The sequence below is a fragment of the Vanessa atalanta genome, chromosome 17 (assembly GCF_905147765.1).
Source record: "Vanessa atalanta chromosome 17, ilVanAtal1.2, whole genome shotgun sequence".
Classification (NCBI taxonomy): Eukaryota; Metazoa; Arthropoda; class Insecta; order Lepidoptera; family Nymphalidae; genus Vanessa; species Vanessa atalanta.
The window spans coordinates 4,978,343-4,994,388 of NC_061887.1; the positions used below are offsets into that span (position 1 = coordinate 4,978,343).

Below are 16,046 nucleotides of genomic sequence, written 5' to 3' on the forward strand. Positions count from 1 at the left end.
TATATAATTATGAACGCTGACAGAAGCCATGCCACATAAGCTGGAAGTATTTGAGTATTCGTTTTGATTAGCACTGTGTTACCTAGAATGGGAAAAATTACTGCGTACTTATATATATGTTTATATTATATATTATCAGTTGAGGAAAGAAAACTATAATATTTTGGGCAAATAATGGTAAAACTAAGCAATATGAACTTAGCATTGTGCCTTTCATCTTCCCGGACGAGAAGGAGGCCTGGTCGCAGATGGAAATGGAAAGATACTAGGCTAAAAATTTGTGCTAATTGTTTGGAAAGAACACTTTATCTTTATTAAGAGCAGTGGTCTCGAAACTAGACATTGCCCTAATAATTGCAACCTTCTTAAAGACATGCCACGTACAGAAGATTTATTTAAAACATAATCGTTTAAAAATACAATGATGATTTTGCCGAAAAGAAATTTTAACATCAATTTAACGTTGAAGAGAAAATGGTCCATCCAATTTAGTGAGGAATGAATGGAAAGATACTACTTATCAGAGTTACATATGTATATGACAGTAATTATTAATTTATTTGTGAGATGAGTATCTGAGCTTATCTTCTTCAATTTAGTTCCTATAGCGCTAAAGAGGCGCTAGAAAGAGAGAAGAATATGTTTCGGCAGTCTGCTATATAACTACAATTTTGAAAATAAAGAAGTATTCTATTTTATTTTTAACTCACTGTAACGCCAGTTGAAGAAGTTTTGAGAGGTATCCAAACCGTCTTTTATCTGAAGTCTTAATAGTTAAATAAGCAGAGCCACATGGTGGTATAAAACGTACCGTTGATGACAGTTGTCTGTTATTACCACTTTACAAAAGAACTTTAGATCAATGCATTAAAAACATATCCATAAAAAAACGTAACGTAACGTAACAATTTGTTGTATGTTTTTTTACTAAGTATTGTTAAGTAAATGTCATAGAAATATTAATCAAACATGTAATTAAAATTACGTATATCCGCGAGCTATTTCCGGTTTCCGGAGGGTAAATTGGTTTCTTGGTTATTAAACTAAATCACGTCGCTTTGGGATTACAACATTACACTCAGCCTTGAATCGAATGAGAGATATCTTCCTCGGAAGGGAGGTGACGAAATAAAAGTAGCCTAATGCCTTACAAATTCATTTAGGATGATTTAAATCGGGTCTCGTCTCCGTGACCCTTTAATAATATGAATAACCATTCGAATGAAATTAAACCGCTGCTTCAAATTCCCTTGACGTGACTGTGATGACATTTGAATTTGATCTTCGATGTATTATTAATGTGAGTAAATATATTAAATGAATGCACCTGTTTGTGCATGCATTCTTTTTTTTTAATATATGTAGACGGAAGAGCAAATGGACCACCTGATGGTAAGAGGTCAACACGGCCCATAGACAATGGCGCTGAACGAAATATTAACCGTTTCTTACATCGCCAATGCGCCATCAACCTTGGGAACTAAAATGTTATGTCCCACGTGCCTGTACTTACACGGGCTCACTCATCCTTCAAACCGGAACGCGACAATATTAAGTACTGCCGAATTACTAACAAACGCTATTTTAAACGAACTATCACTGTTAATTTTTTAGCGATAAACATTCAATTATAATAATAGTTGACTCTAAGAAGATAAATTATTCTAATTATACGGTTACTGGTTTTGAATGTGGAAACTAGTAATGACCCGTATTATTGCAGTAAGGAAATTTTGGCAAGATGTCAAAAATTAAAAGGCATAGGAACATCTTTAAAAGACATTTGACTAATATTATTTAAAATCGAGTAAAACTTCAATCGAGTTAACTTTAATCGAATTTATACAGAATTTCGAGGACAAGTTTTACTCGTACTGTCGTTTTACGCGCTCAATGAATCGAAAACAACTTTACGTCGTATGTTTACTAACACGACCATTTTATACTCGTGTATTTCAAAAGTTGTACATATTGCCGGATTTGTTGGCTACGCGAAATGCACTTTTAAGTTGAAGTTGTCTTGAAATGTTGTTTCCTTTGTCATGTCGTATGAGTTAAAGTAAATAGTTTTGTAGTTTGAAATGTATCATATTGATAATGTATTTTATATTTATAACTGGTTGTCGCCCTCGACTTCAGTCGCGTTTTAGGGATTGGTTGTTAGGCGTTAGGTATGAAAATCCTCTCTTACCTTAGAGTTCAATCTTGTTTCATACATAATTACTTCAAATTCGGTTCAGTGTTTTGGCCGTAAAAGAGCAATAGACATACAGATTTACTTTCGCGTTTATAATATTTAGTATAGATCGTAAATAAAAGTTTGAATTGAGTTTGTCTGAGAAAATATTTTATTAGAAAATTATCGAAAGAGCCCATTACCTACTAAAAAACCAGCGGTAACCTCTCCGACTCTTTAGCGGGCGTCATGGCCCTTATACTAAAATATTCGAAACACGCTGAATCTTCTGAAATAAGTTCTATATAATATATTGGTTTAGTAGTTTTTAAGTTAAGCGACAAAAAAATAATTTCTATTATATATATATTTAACAAAAGATTGAAAGTTATCAATTGGAAATTTTACTTTTTTTTTTATTCACTATATTCAATATTATATGTTTAATCATCGATGAACTGTTAATGTAATCCTTACAATAATGTTATTAATACTGATCTGACATTATACGGCGACGTTGCCGTGATGGATCAAATAAATTAAATTAAAATGAGCTGTCAATTTCATGCGACCCCCTAATTACTTTAAAGGTTTCCGACCAATGATAACGGTTTTCGATTATTACGAATAATCAGAACTTTGTCTAAATGACTATTTATGACCCTTTGAATTTCTGATCGTTACGCACGGAGTAGCCATTTACCCAAATCTTTGACACTATTTATGTCTTATCTCAATGCCAATAATTTATATCGGATGACCTCGCCACCAAGTTTTTGCTGTATATTTTCGAATGGTAGGCAAGTTAATATGCCTTACATAAAGAAATACCTTGCAAATATCCTTAAAGCCCTTACACACGAAAAATGCAAAGTCAAAGTCATCGTCAAAACTCCTTATTCAATATGGAAGTGATTACACTTGCTACAATAATAATAATAAACACATTTTCGTTATTTGAAACAGCCTGGAGACGATCATCTCATTACTATGGTGTGCAATCAACTAAAAAGTAATTAGAGGTATAATATCCTTTAGATATACTGTTTTATGTTGTCAGTAGAATAATTAATGAATAGACACTAAGAGTGGAGAATGTGTTAAATTAATTATAAATAAAATAAATATTGGACAACATCACATACATTACTCTAATCCAATGTAAGTCGCTAAAGCACTTGTGTTATGAAAAATCAGATGTAACGACGGTACCACAAACACCAAGTCCCAAGACAACATAGAAAACTAATGAACTTTTTCTACATCGTCTCGGCCGGGAATCGAACCCGGGACCTCGGAGTGGCGTACCCGTGCAAACTGGTGTACACACTACTCGATCACGGAGGTCGTCAAATATTTATAATCGTATATATATTGTGTAAAAATACGAAACTTGACTTTTGGTCGACCATTGTTTGCCATTTTATATCATAGCGTTACTGTTCCATGGTCCACCCACTTATCGTATATTCTTTCTGCGGACTGGCGGACGGGCAAATGTGCTACCTGATGTCACCATCGCACGTAGATATTGGCGCTTGAAGAAATATGAACCCTTCCTCACAACGTCTATGCACCATCAACCTTGGGTACTTAGATGTTATATATATAATACTGCTTGGCAGTACAATATCTGAGGACTCGGTGGTAACCTACCCAGAAGGGCTTGCACACACACAAGAATACTGTTATTGTATTCCGGTTTAAAGGGTGAGTGAGCTCGTACTACTACTACTAGGCTCATGGGTACTTGTTGCATTGTTGATGGAAGGGGTGGAAATGGATTAAGATTTTTACACCGTCAATGTTTGTTTGGGGTGGTAACCACTTACTGTCAGATGGCCCATTTGCCAGCCTACCTATTTGATTAGAAAATAAAACTATAAATGGATTATTAATGCAAACAGATTTTTGATTTCCAATGATGTTCCAATGGGTCTACTAGTTTCAAACATCAAAGAGTTAAAATCGTATCATATTTAAATTAAAATAAGAAATATAAAGGGAATAACTCGTTATGTGATCTAAATAACAGTGAACGAAAAGTTTTACTACTTTTATTAAGATGCACGCGTTTTAACCACTAGGTCATCTCGGCTGTATTCTGCCAAATGTGTATTCCACCAACCCGCATTGGAGCAGCGTGGTGGAATATGCTCCTAACCTTCTCCTCAAAGGGAGAGGAGGCCTTAGCCCAGCAGTGGGAAATTTACAGGCTGCTAATGTAATGTAAATGTAATACTTTTATTAAACTAAATTCAAACGTCGGATTCAACATAGTGTCCATTTTTAACCTTTCATCTCGTATCTGTATAACATTATGAATTTAAAAAATACTCTGTATTTAGAAACGAAATTAAATGAGATAACCCTAGAAGTATTACAAAAAATGGCTCGTTTTGGGAAATCTCATATAAAATATACAGAAAAGATACGATAAATTGATTTGATTTAGAAACGTCCATTTTTATGTCGGCTAATAATAAACGCATTGGTACAATCCAACCAAAGTATTATATGATGAGTATGCTTAAAGAGGCTCGTTTGTTCCTGATATTTCATAGCGTGATGGAAAATTCTCCATACTTCTATCAGCTATCGGATATTTAGAGGCTGTTATTATACTGGTGTTAGGACTTTTAGCAGGCCTGTCTGGTAATCAAAATAAGTGCCTTGTTGGCTTCAAAACGTCTTAGATCCTATAGTCTAGATGGTATTACATTGTGTGTGTTGGTGTTGTATAAGGCGAAACTCACCTGTAGCTGGGCACTGGCCACGCGTGGGCCGCGCATGGCAGCCGCACGTCGTGTCCGACCGAGACTCTGCGGGAACGAGGCTCGACCGCGATGCGCGGACGCACGCCGCCCTTCGGTTCCGTCACTATCACATGACCTGGGAGAACAAAGTCTGTAAATTAATACTAGTAACCAATTTATTTCATTTATTTAGACAAAATCTTAATTTCTTTTCAAGTTGTTAATTTGATTGTTCGGTAGATATTTTGCTTAAAATAAATAAGTTGAAAACGTGCATTAAAAGAGTGGTAGCAATTTTTACTAAGATATAAAAAATCGATATTAAACTACGCGTTTCAACAAATAATTAAATCTTTCAATTGGTTGCTGCTGATTATATAAATATCGGTTTTCATTGGACGTTGCATTTATTATTTGTGTTCTTGACCGCGAGTTTCTGAATCTGCTAATTTAAATGCTGATAAGGGTTAAATTTACGAATCTGGCTAAACGTATACGTGATTGTTTATCGATATTAAAATTGCTGGTTCAATTTTCACGCCATATTTGTTATCACCATTTCTAACACAAGCATCAAACTTATGTAGGTAGAAAAAAAATGTAACGGGGAAACACTGCTAGCATTTATGCCATAATTCCAAGCGTACAGTTCCAAGATTTGTACAGTAACTATTTTTAATTTTGTTTGTATATAATTAAGTCCTTAATCATAATAAATCTTGTGTAAATTATTTCTTATGACGTAAATAGTAAGTGCAATGACTACTTAGTATAAAACCTTTTTCGAGATTAAATTACATCAATATTATTATTCTTCAAGAAATAAAAGGGAAACTCACTTCAGAAAACGATCGTGAAATATTAGAAAGTGATGTACGACGTTAAATATTATAATAATCAAGTTTAAAGAATAAACGTCGACTTTCAATATTTCACGATGGATATGAAGTGAGTTTTTACAGAATAGTATAATAGCTGATACAATTACTTACCATAGTATTGACTAGAATACAAAGATCCAGTAACGCGATCTCGCACGCGGCATCGAAACGCCGTGTACCGCTCGCCAGGCTTCACCGCGCTTATGTAAAGCGATCCGTCGTCCAGACGAAAGTATTTTGAACCTGGACAACAAAAGCATAATATAAAGCTATTGTTTAATGCAGGAGTTACTATTCAATGAATGAGAGTATTGATTTGTCAATGGTTTTCGTTTCAACATCGAGTATTTTATATTTTCACGTATATTACTTGTATATGGTTTCTTTTTAAGTAAATATATTTTATATCTGAACTCAGATATTGATCTATTTCATTTATATTTCATTATAGGGACATATGCCAATTAGGGGAGGCTTACGTCCGGCAGAAGATTCGATGGATTGATAGGTATACGGTATTATTATGGAATTACCCTTAAAATTATATGGAAAATAGTATCTCTTTATATATCCTTGCAAATGATGAACAAATTTATGGAAATATATCACTTGTACAATAATTTTGGTCTGCATAATATCTGATGCGTTTAGTTATTGCTCTGAGCTTATTTGTATATTACAAATAGCAACAGCTGAATTCCATAAATTAAATTATAATTAATGTTTGTATTATTATTATGCAACGTTAAGTATATTTGTATTTTTAATAATTATTCCTAGTTACAAACATTATAATTATCATTTATATTGAAATGTTATGTTGTGATTTTGACGTGTTCGCTCTATGATGAAACATGTCGAGCATTTGTTGATGAATTATGTAATTAAATTCGGAACAGTTATAAGAACAAATGTTATGAACACTCAAAACACAAAAGACCTGTAGGGCTAGCAAGAACTTTACAAAACACGTGACAATAGTGTGAGTCTAACGGGTCTAAAGAATAAGCGCTACATGTGTACCAGCGTGTTCTGATTTTTACGAGAACATTAAAAAGAAAAATATTTGGAAGAGGCAATAATAGCGAAATATAAAACTATTATTTATTATACTTACTGCGAGAGAAACGAATTACATGTAAGTACATTTTATAATACATCATAATTGTTTGTACGAGGTTGATTGATTTTTGAGTAACTTGTTCCTTACGAAATATCATCCTTATTTTAACTGCCGTGAAATGGAATGAATTATCATACACACAAATAAGTCTTTAAATTAATTAAAATATTACGTTCAAAATGCCCAAAATCTATACAATTTTTCATGGCCTACTTTATCTTCTCACGGGATCTATTAATTTTTCAAAATTATTTCTTAGAAAATTCATTCAGTAGTAACATAATTTTATTAATTTTAAAAGTTTTTTTTTTCTTTTTTTAAATACGTCTTATGTATTTGTTTACATAAAGTCGGAGATATAATTAAGGCTTTAACAATATTATATTTCTAAAGCCAACACGAATTATGTTTTTAGTTATGTCGATGCTTTAAAGGAAGTGTGCACTTGGACTTAGACCCTAAAGTTAGAGCTTTATTTAAATAACGTGAATTTTTCGTTTCGTAAAAATGTTATGTGCTATAAAAAACGTAATTGCAAACGCCGTCTCCCTTGACAAGTGTTTTGATGAGAAAATTTTTCGTCGAGACTTTCTCAGGGTTGGTGATTTAAAAAAAATAAAATTAAACGTTTTATTTTAATTCTTCCTCTCAACTATGTAGTCTCATTGTTATAATATAAATTTATATATCTTGCTTATTTTTGTATTTTTTTTTATCAGAGGTTGGTAACTGAATATAACTTTATAAAACTTAGTTAAGTAAGTATCCATATGGAAGTGATTACTCTTGTTTGTTTGTTTGTTACTCGTGTAAATTTAATATAAATATTTCTTGCAGTATATTAAAGTTAAGCATGCTTCTAATGAGGTGATAAAATGCTAAAACATAGTTTTTAAGTGTTTTGCAAAACTTGTGACACTGTGAATTAATAATATTTGACCAAATTCAATGTCAGAATCGATTAATTTTTTTTTATCGATTTCAGCTTTTGTTTTGTTTTGAAAAACCGCAGCCGAACAGCCGTTATGTTAAGTACTCGTCTCGCGATGTGCAATTAGTCGATTAATTACTATGTCGGATATGTTTTTATAAGGGCTTTTGAATCGTCGAGCGCTACCACCGAATCGGAGTGACGATTCTACCTGGAGGAGTCGACTGAAAATTATATTTAAAAAAAATAATTAAATACACATAATTTAATAAATAACTTATAAAAAAATATTTCATTTTTTTTAACAGCTAGTGGATTTGTATATAATATTATTTATAAACCAGATTGAGTTCGCGTATACCTTCTTAATTTCACTTTGTTTCTATCCAAATATAGATCTACTTTATCCGAAACATATAAATGTATTTCTAGTATGGCATAAATTTACTCTTTATGTCATGTATGTTAAATGTCATGGAGCTTGATACATTGACAAATCAAAGGAATTCCGTTACGTTCCCAGACATTGCTCCCACATAGTATGTTATTGGTTCGTGATATGGGATGGTTATACTAAAAGGTACATAGTAACTCTATGTGTTATTTAAACTGAAATATATCTGCACTCCTACAAGTCCTAATTTAAGGAACAATTGTGAAACATGATGAATCGTTGATGGAGTTTTACGTTCTTGTTTTAAAAGTATGTGTGAGTTTGGAAACAGATTTATTATTTCAAAAACTAATTGACGAATACTATTTTTTTTTCTTTTTTCTCAAAAATATATACCTAACATTGTTCTTTGAATTTAATACCGAAGTCTTTTGTGAAGATTAGATGTCTTCCAGTAAGAGTTGTCACGTAAGAACACACACAAAACAAAACAGGATCGTTAAATGTCAGAATATCATATTTGACATTGACTTTAATATATGTAATACAAGGATTTACAGAATAACACTGCAGCTCACCGATTCGTACCGAGGATTCTATCGAAAACAACCAGCGAAAATTAATGATATGTCACTCTTAAATATTTATTCCTGTGCGTATATTTATTGCTTATTGAAAAATCAGCTCTATGTTAACGTTATAGAATAATTTATCACATTTGTTTGTTAATATTTTTTTAATACCAATAGGTATATAGTTATTTGTTTTACTATATCGTTATAATATAAAAATATTATCCTCTATGACTAAATATGAATAATCGACTAACTTAGCGAAGTTTAATAATGGTTGTCAAAGAGTACGAATTTTGTTGGGTGTAATTAAAAAAATAACAAAAGTTTAAATAAAGTAAGATTAAAAACGAGTGTATTATAGTGGTATATTGTGACCTTAGAGTATATAATGGAAATAAGACTTATACTATAGTAAAAAAAGTTAGAAATAAAACCTAAATATTTGAAGACACTGGTGTCGTCATCTGTGAACCAGTCCGTGTCTCCGACTCGCTCCGCGCAGTGCGATGGTACGATGCATCGCAATACCGCCGCGTTGCCCGCCATCACATATTCATCAGCCACGTGCACTTCCCACGGTATGTTTAAAACTATAACAAAAACAATCATTAGAAGGCAATCAGCTAATAGATTATAGATACTAATGGAACACTTCATATTTTGATATAATAAGACTGATAAAACATTAATGTCACGATCTTAACAAGGGAAGAAGTTCAGTTTAATTAATCGGGTTGCTACAAATACTGTTGACTGCCTCGTTGATTTAATGGCTAGCTTATAAGGCTGAAGGCCCAATTAGACCTGGGTTGAAAACCAATGATAAATGAATGATTATTAGGTTCTTCTGTCAAGATCCCAGTATTCTCAGTAGCAGCCCGAAGCAGAATAGCACACTCTCGTGCCAAACACTGAAAGCCGTTGGATTTGAACCGACCTGCTGATAACTTTACGTCGTGTCGGATTGATATCTTATTGAATTATGAACGTGGTAGAAATAAGCAGTGCCTCTGTGGTTGACATTAAACTAGTACTCTATAATATCTCTTGCGAAGTTGGCTCATCTCCATTAAGATTGGCGACTGTGGCTAAAACAGGTCAGGATAACATCGTCGTAATATAACCAAACATTGTTATCATCCCTTCAACAAACACTTGGTATTTGCAAACATTGGCTTAATCTTGACATTTGACATTAAAGAAATAAAATATATCTCTCTTGTGTTGTTACTGCTTTATTTTGTCTTTTGTTTAAGACTTCAACTTGAGTTACAATCTTATATAATTCCTCGTTCAGTTATAGTTGCAAATGTTTTAATTACCCGCATGCACGTGTATGTTCTTAGACAGAACAGCGAATCCGCCGCTCATCCGCAGCCTACATCTATATGTGGCTGCGTGGACGTCGCGACGGTAGTGCTCCGCGGAAAACGGCGGCAGTTCCAGGGAACCGTTTGCGAGCACTCTACGAAGGCCCACTAGTGACGTCACCGGGCTGTTGTCTGATAACAGCCAGTCCAGCTGTAACAAAGAATCAATAATGATCAATGAGCAATTTCTACTTACTGTACTATACTTATATATATTCGTTTGTTTATATGTTGTGTATTAATAGCCTGTCAATAACAACATTATTACAATTGGATATGGAGAATAATAACAGTAACGCCATTAAGGCTTCTATACATATATAACAAAATATACTTTATTCAACTACTCGTGAACTGACAATTCACAGTGTTATATTAAATATAATAAACCACCAGTTCAGAATGTAGATTTATTACAAGTAGAATAGAAGAACCCGCAAAAATTTCAGTAGTTCATTATATGGAAATATGCAATTAAACGATAATAATTAATCAATACAAATTTTTCCATGTTAAAAAAATTGCAAATTTTCGTTGTGGTATATTTTATTGCTTTGTCATTCTAAATCTATAATTAAATAAAACAATATAATATAATATACTTTTTAAAATGATGTTTTAAATGTTTTATGAATTACGGATGGATTAGTATTAGTTTCTATTTAAATTGAATCTTATTTATTATGTAATATATATAATATTGCTTAATTGGATCAAAAAGCGTACTTAATGCCTGAAGGCATTTTCTAGCCTTGGGCATAATATAAATTCACGAAGGCGATGCCCTACAACAGCAATACACAAATAAATTTAGCCTATTATTAATTTAATATGAATATACGACTAATTATATAATTAAATAAACACATAGAAACAAAATATATTATATTTACATTTCACCGACGGCTCGGTGGTTATAGTACCTGAATTTTAATTGAAACTTATGGGTACGGAAATGACGATAATTTCTAACTAGTATTGAGCGATTAAAAAGAAACAAACGAACATTCGAATTCGATGAGGTGACTACTGTTGTGACTTTAATTCATTTTTCTTAACGTATTATCGCTACCGGTTTTAACATTTGCCGCACAAAGACGGAAACGTGTATTAAGATAGTTATAAATATATGTTTTATATACTATATAACATATAATTAATGTTATTAATAATAATAATCTAATGAATAATCAACGCATAAAATATCAGTAGGAGTAACAACAAATGTACCCGCGATAAAGTTTATTAAAATATAAATAAATATACATAAATAATTGTCTCGTTGGACAATGCAGTTGATTTGCGTAATGCACACAAATCGAAAATATCAACACTTATCGCCTGAACATCACGGATGTATGTTGAAAGTATAATAATCTTGTCAAATTGAAAACATATCCCTCATTCTCATTCCTTAGTCTGAAGTATTTCACATGACACATTATTTCTAACCAATAATAAAATCTAAACAAACTTTTTGATACGTACAGTTTTTTTTATAACATTTCATACGCAGCGCGTTATTTATAATCCCCGTGGAATCATTCGGGTACGTTAGAAAGCCTGAATTTATCCTCCCTTGCGCCCGTTTCCCGAACAACTTCTTGTATTAGCATTTATTTTGAAATGAATTTCACAATATTTTTCTTTACGAGTTAAAAAGTTGCGGAACTAATTTTTAATCTGTTTTCCGATATTCGTCAAAGTCAATTCCATTTTACCTTGTCAAAGTATAATGTAATGTTTGTTATTTTTTCATTAAATATATGTAGGCAGATTGGAAAATGGGTAATCTGATGGCAAGTGGTCAACGCCGGCCTTTAGACATTAGGACTGTTACATTAGGAATAAAGATGTTATGTCCCTTGTGCCTGAACTTACTCTGGTCCACTTAGCTTTCAAACCGAAGCATAAAACTACCTAATAATAGTATAGTATAGTCTAAAATTAACCACGAACTGAATTATGTGCAACGAAGAATATTGTTCGATGCGAAATTCAATGGTGAGTTAACTGGCTTTAACAAAAAAAAAATCCGCAGTTAAAACCAATCTAAATATTTAAGCCGTGGACAAATTTAGATCTATTTTTCACAATATAATTACGACACAAACAAATTTTTATATCATCCAGATTCTCATGTATGACATACTTATAGGTAATTTAAAACAAATAAATAAACAATTGCTTATCAAGAATAATATTATAAGAATGTATGTTAACATATGTTATTTTTTGATAATTTGTTATATTATACAGCTTAATAAATAATTTCAAAAAGCTTGTCTCGTGTCCAAATTTAAAGTAGGGTAGCACTGTGAAACGCAGCTACTCATTGAAATTATATATGGTTACGGAGAAACGTGTAACAACTCTGATATAAGCTGTACGTATACTCGTTTAGTGACATTTTCAGTCAGATATTAAAAAAATAACATCTCCTCATTTATTGGTATAAACATGCTGTTATAATAAATTATTACTGAATAAATTATTCAAGTTAATATTAATCAAAGCTAAAGATTTATACGGAATTTGCCAATTGAGTCAGAATTCATATCAATAAGATCAATGTAAGAAGTTTACAAGATCTGGGAATGAGATAGTTTGCGCCAAATACTGTTCAGCGGAGTTTGCGGATGCAAAGGAGTAATGGGATAATTAGCTGGATTATTAAATAAAATTTTTAAACAACTGGGACCAATTTATATAGCAAGATAGTATTTTATACGAACAAATTCAATAATTGATCTATTTTCGTTGGAGATTCCCAGCTTGGAGTGTCTTCTTGGAAATTCCTGGTTTGATACCATAGAAATAGTTTATGTTCTAGTGTCTCATTTTGTGCAGCGTAACGAGATCAAAAATCTTGAAACAGCACCATTTCGTACCGAAATTTTAACACTTTGATCTTTTCCAGATATCTTGAAAATTTACCACCTTGAATATTTGCTATAAAACAGAATAATAGAAAAAGTCAAGCGGAGGTACACAAAGAAATAATAAATAAAGATTCTAACAAGTTCAACATCTCAAGTTTCTTTAATAGGATATCGCGATGATTGCAGAGAATTAAAGGAGAAATTATCGTTTTCCGAAGACCTACTTAAAATACGTCATCTTTTCTATGGGTTTATTGTGTAATTAATCTTTGAGTAATTAGAAATTAATTTCAACTCAAGATTCCGTTACATAACGATAAAGTAGTAACTTTAAAACCCCACTCTGATTAGTTCTGTAAAAAAATCAAGTCTTTTTAATAATGTATTACTTGTGTTGGCATTATTAATATTATTTCTCCTCTTCTATATTCTTTTATTATTTGCATGCCAGTTTTTTGGTAATAAATAGATAAATCAGAATCGGATGGCTAGGCTAGGATGCTCCTGAAATTCTATTTAATGGCTATTAATAGTAAATAATGTTTAAACAAAAGGAAGAATGGGACTGACGTACCTGTGTAGGACAAAAGTCCAAAAATTAAATAATAATAAAAAAGATAAATAATTAAAAGTAATTCAATACAATATATATAAAACAATATAATATATGTACATCTATAATATTTAAGTGCAAATAAGATGGTTCGCTAAATTCGCGAGAGTAGGTAAATTGGCGCGCGATAGTTTGCGGCGCTATTCACATATTTGTATTTTTCCGCGCCATTTGCATTTCCCCGGCAGCCAGATGCTACGAACCTGCAATAATATACCGTTTTAATCCTTTTATATTTTCACCTTTCCGGGGATATCATATTTTATTATATATATTTCAAATATTATATTTACAACAACAACATATAAAATTAACAATTCATCACTCATATATATCTACTTATATGGTTTATGATATTAATGGAATCCTAAACAAATGTTTCTAATTATTTTAAAAAAATAAGAATTTATAATAATTTTCATTCAAAATTTTACGTGCTCAAGGGATGATTTTTTATTAGCTCTTTAACGATTGACCTTGTTTTATAAACGTAAGCTTAAAAAACGTATTCTATATTGAAAAAAAGGCGAACTCTGATAAAAAAAAATAGTTTTCATCCACTTACAATTTAACCCTATTGGGTGATGAATATTACAACACGCTGTTCTAGCTGACTTTTTAACATAAATATAAACACCAATTGCAATATTTTAAACATTGAAAAAAAACTTCGATTCGAACTTTCACCTCCAATTTCATCCTCTTTGGTGATGAAGTTTCGGAAACGCTTTAACAACTATATTTTACTCATAAATAGAAACCTAAATACCTATTAACATATTTTTAACTTTCATCCTAAGTTTCATCCTCTTAGCAGATGAATTAAAAAAAAACCTTAAATATATTAATGCCTACTTTCCATAAGGAAATACTGAAAGACTCAGTGGTATACGCGTTGTATGCCAATTTTTTCAAAATTTTAATTTAAGTAATATGTAGGCCACATCAACTATGCGGAAATATAAACTAATATTAATTTCTGCTATTATATGCTAAAACTTTCAATGTAATACATTAATACATTCTGAACGAGTATTTTTTTAATCAAACGCAAAAGCATTTATTATGTTTATTTTCTATTCATAAAAATCAATTCGCGTCTTGATTAAAAGCTATTTCTTCAATGATTATGCGTTAATGTTTTAAAATAAACTTACAGGCTTAATGTATTTTTAGGGAAACTTGAGAATTATTTTGCCTCCCAACTGCCTTCCAATTGGGAATAATTTATAGAGATTGTTGAATATTCAAGCCTAATTAGTATATCAACCGAAATCATATAATAAAGTCATTAAAGACCAATTAAATATGTATTACAAAGCGTGTCTTGGGACATTGTCAGTGAGGAATAAGCTTTACTTTAGGCTTAGTAGATTTATTGACAAAGGAAAAAATACTTTGTATCGAGATTGATTATTATTATTTTTATTTCAGTGTTGCTTTGTCTCATGAGTTATTTGATCTATTATGAAGTGATAGCGAAACGTTTACAATGGTTGGATCAAAACAATGACAAAACTATTAGTTTAGATGAAAACCATGAAGTTTGGCCCTTTACGTAGTTCAACAAAGTTGGGCCTCGCCTGCGGTTGGACATATGTTTGCTGGATGGTAAATGAGTGGAGGAAAGTTCGGGCACCCTGTGGTTCAACACCTACGTGTTGCCAGGGGAATGAATAGAATAAAATGAGAATCTTGTACATTCAATACGAATGCTGTGTATATACGTGGAGTGTTCAATTATGAATGACTTGTTAAGTAAACGGTTCCGTAGACATCCGTAGATATTTTTGTTTGTTAGTTCGTGTTTATATGTTCAACTTTATATACAAGAAATGGTTTCATATGGTTTCATATTTGATTTTTAGATAAAACCATTTTCAGCGTGACTTTATATAATAAATAAATATTGGTCAACATCACATACATTACTCTGATCCCAATGTAAGTAGCTAAAACACTTGTGTTATGAAAATCAGAAGTAATGACGGTACCACAAACACCCAGACCCAAGGCAACATAGAAAACTAGTGAACTTTTTCTACATAGACTCGGCCGGGAATCGAACCCTCGGAGTGGCGTACCCATGAAAACCGGTGTACACACTACTCGACCACGGAGGTCGTCGTTATATAAAATTAATATGAGCTCGAAAAGCTCGGAAAATCCTTTTGGGCTAAAGGCTAAGTGTCAAAGGGAACATCACAAGCTTAGAATTTTGTCGGACACTATGCAAAGTTTTATAGTGTATTTAAATAAATGAGAATATTTATATATTTTTTTTCTCTCCGTGCGTTCCTAAAATTTGTTTTTATGCTGAATTATTCATCCGATTGTAATTCTTT

The 16,046-nt window shown here is 31.9% G+C and overlaps 1 protein-coding gene across 5 annotated transcripts in view; it reads right to left on the minus strand.

The window, feature by feature from the left end:
• The window catches only part of LOC125070427 (Down syndrome cell adhesion molecule-like protein Dscam2), a 214,968-nt gene that overhangs the window by 40,968 nt on the left and 157,954 nt on the right, over window positions 1-16,046 (minus strand). For all 5 annotated transcript variants that reach the window (XM_047680300.1, XM_047680302.1, XM_047680301.1 and 2 more), the window contains exons 4-7: window positions 10,159-10,357; window positions 9,271-9,426; window positions 5,925-6,056; window positions 4,933-5,068 (exon numbers count right to left, since the gene is read on the minus strand). In XM_047680300.1, coding sequence (XP_047536256.1) covers window positions 4,933-5,068; window positions 5,925-6,056; window positions 9,271-9,426; window positions 10,159-10,357 — 623 coding nt within the window. The remainder of the gene's footprint in view (window positions 1-4,932; window positions 5,069-5,924; window positions 6,057-9,270; window positions 9,427-10,158; window positions 10,358-16,046) is intronic.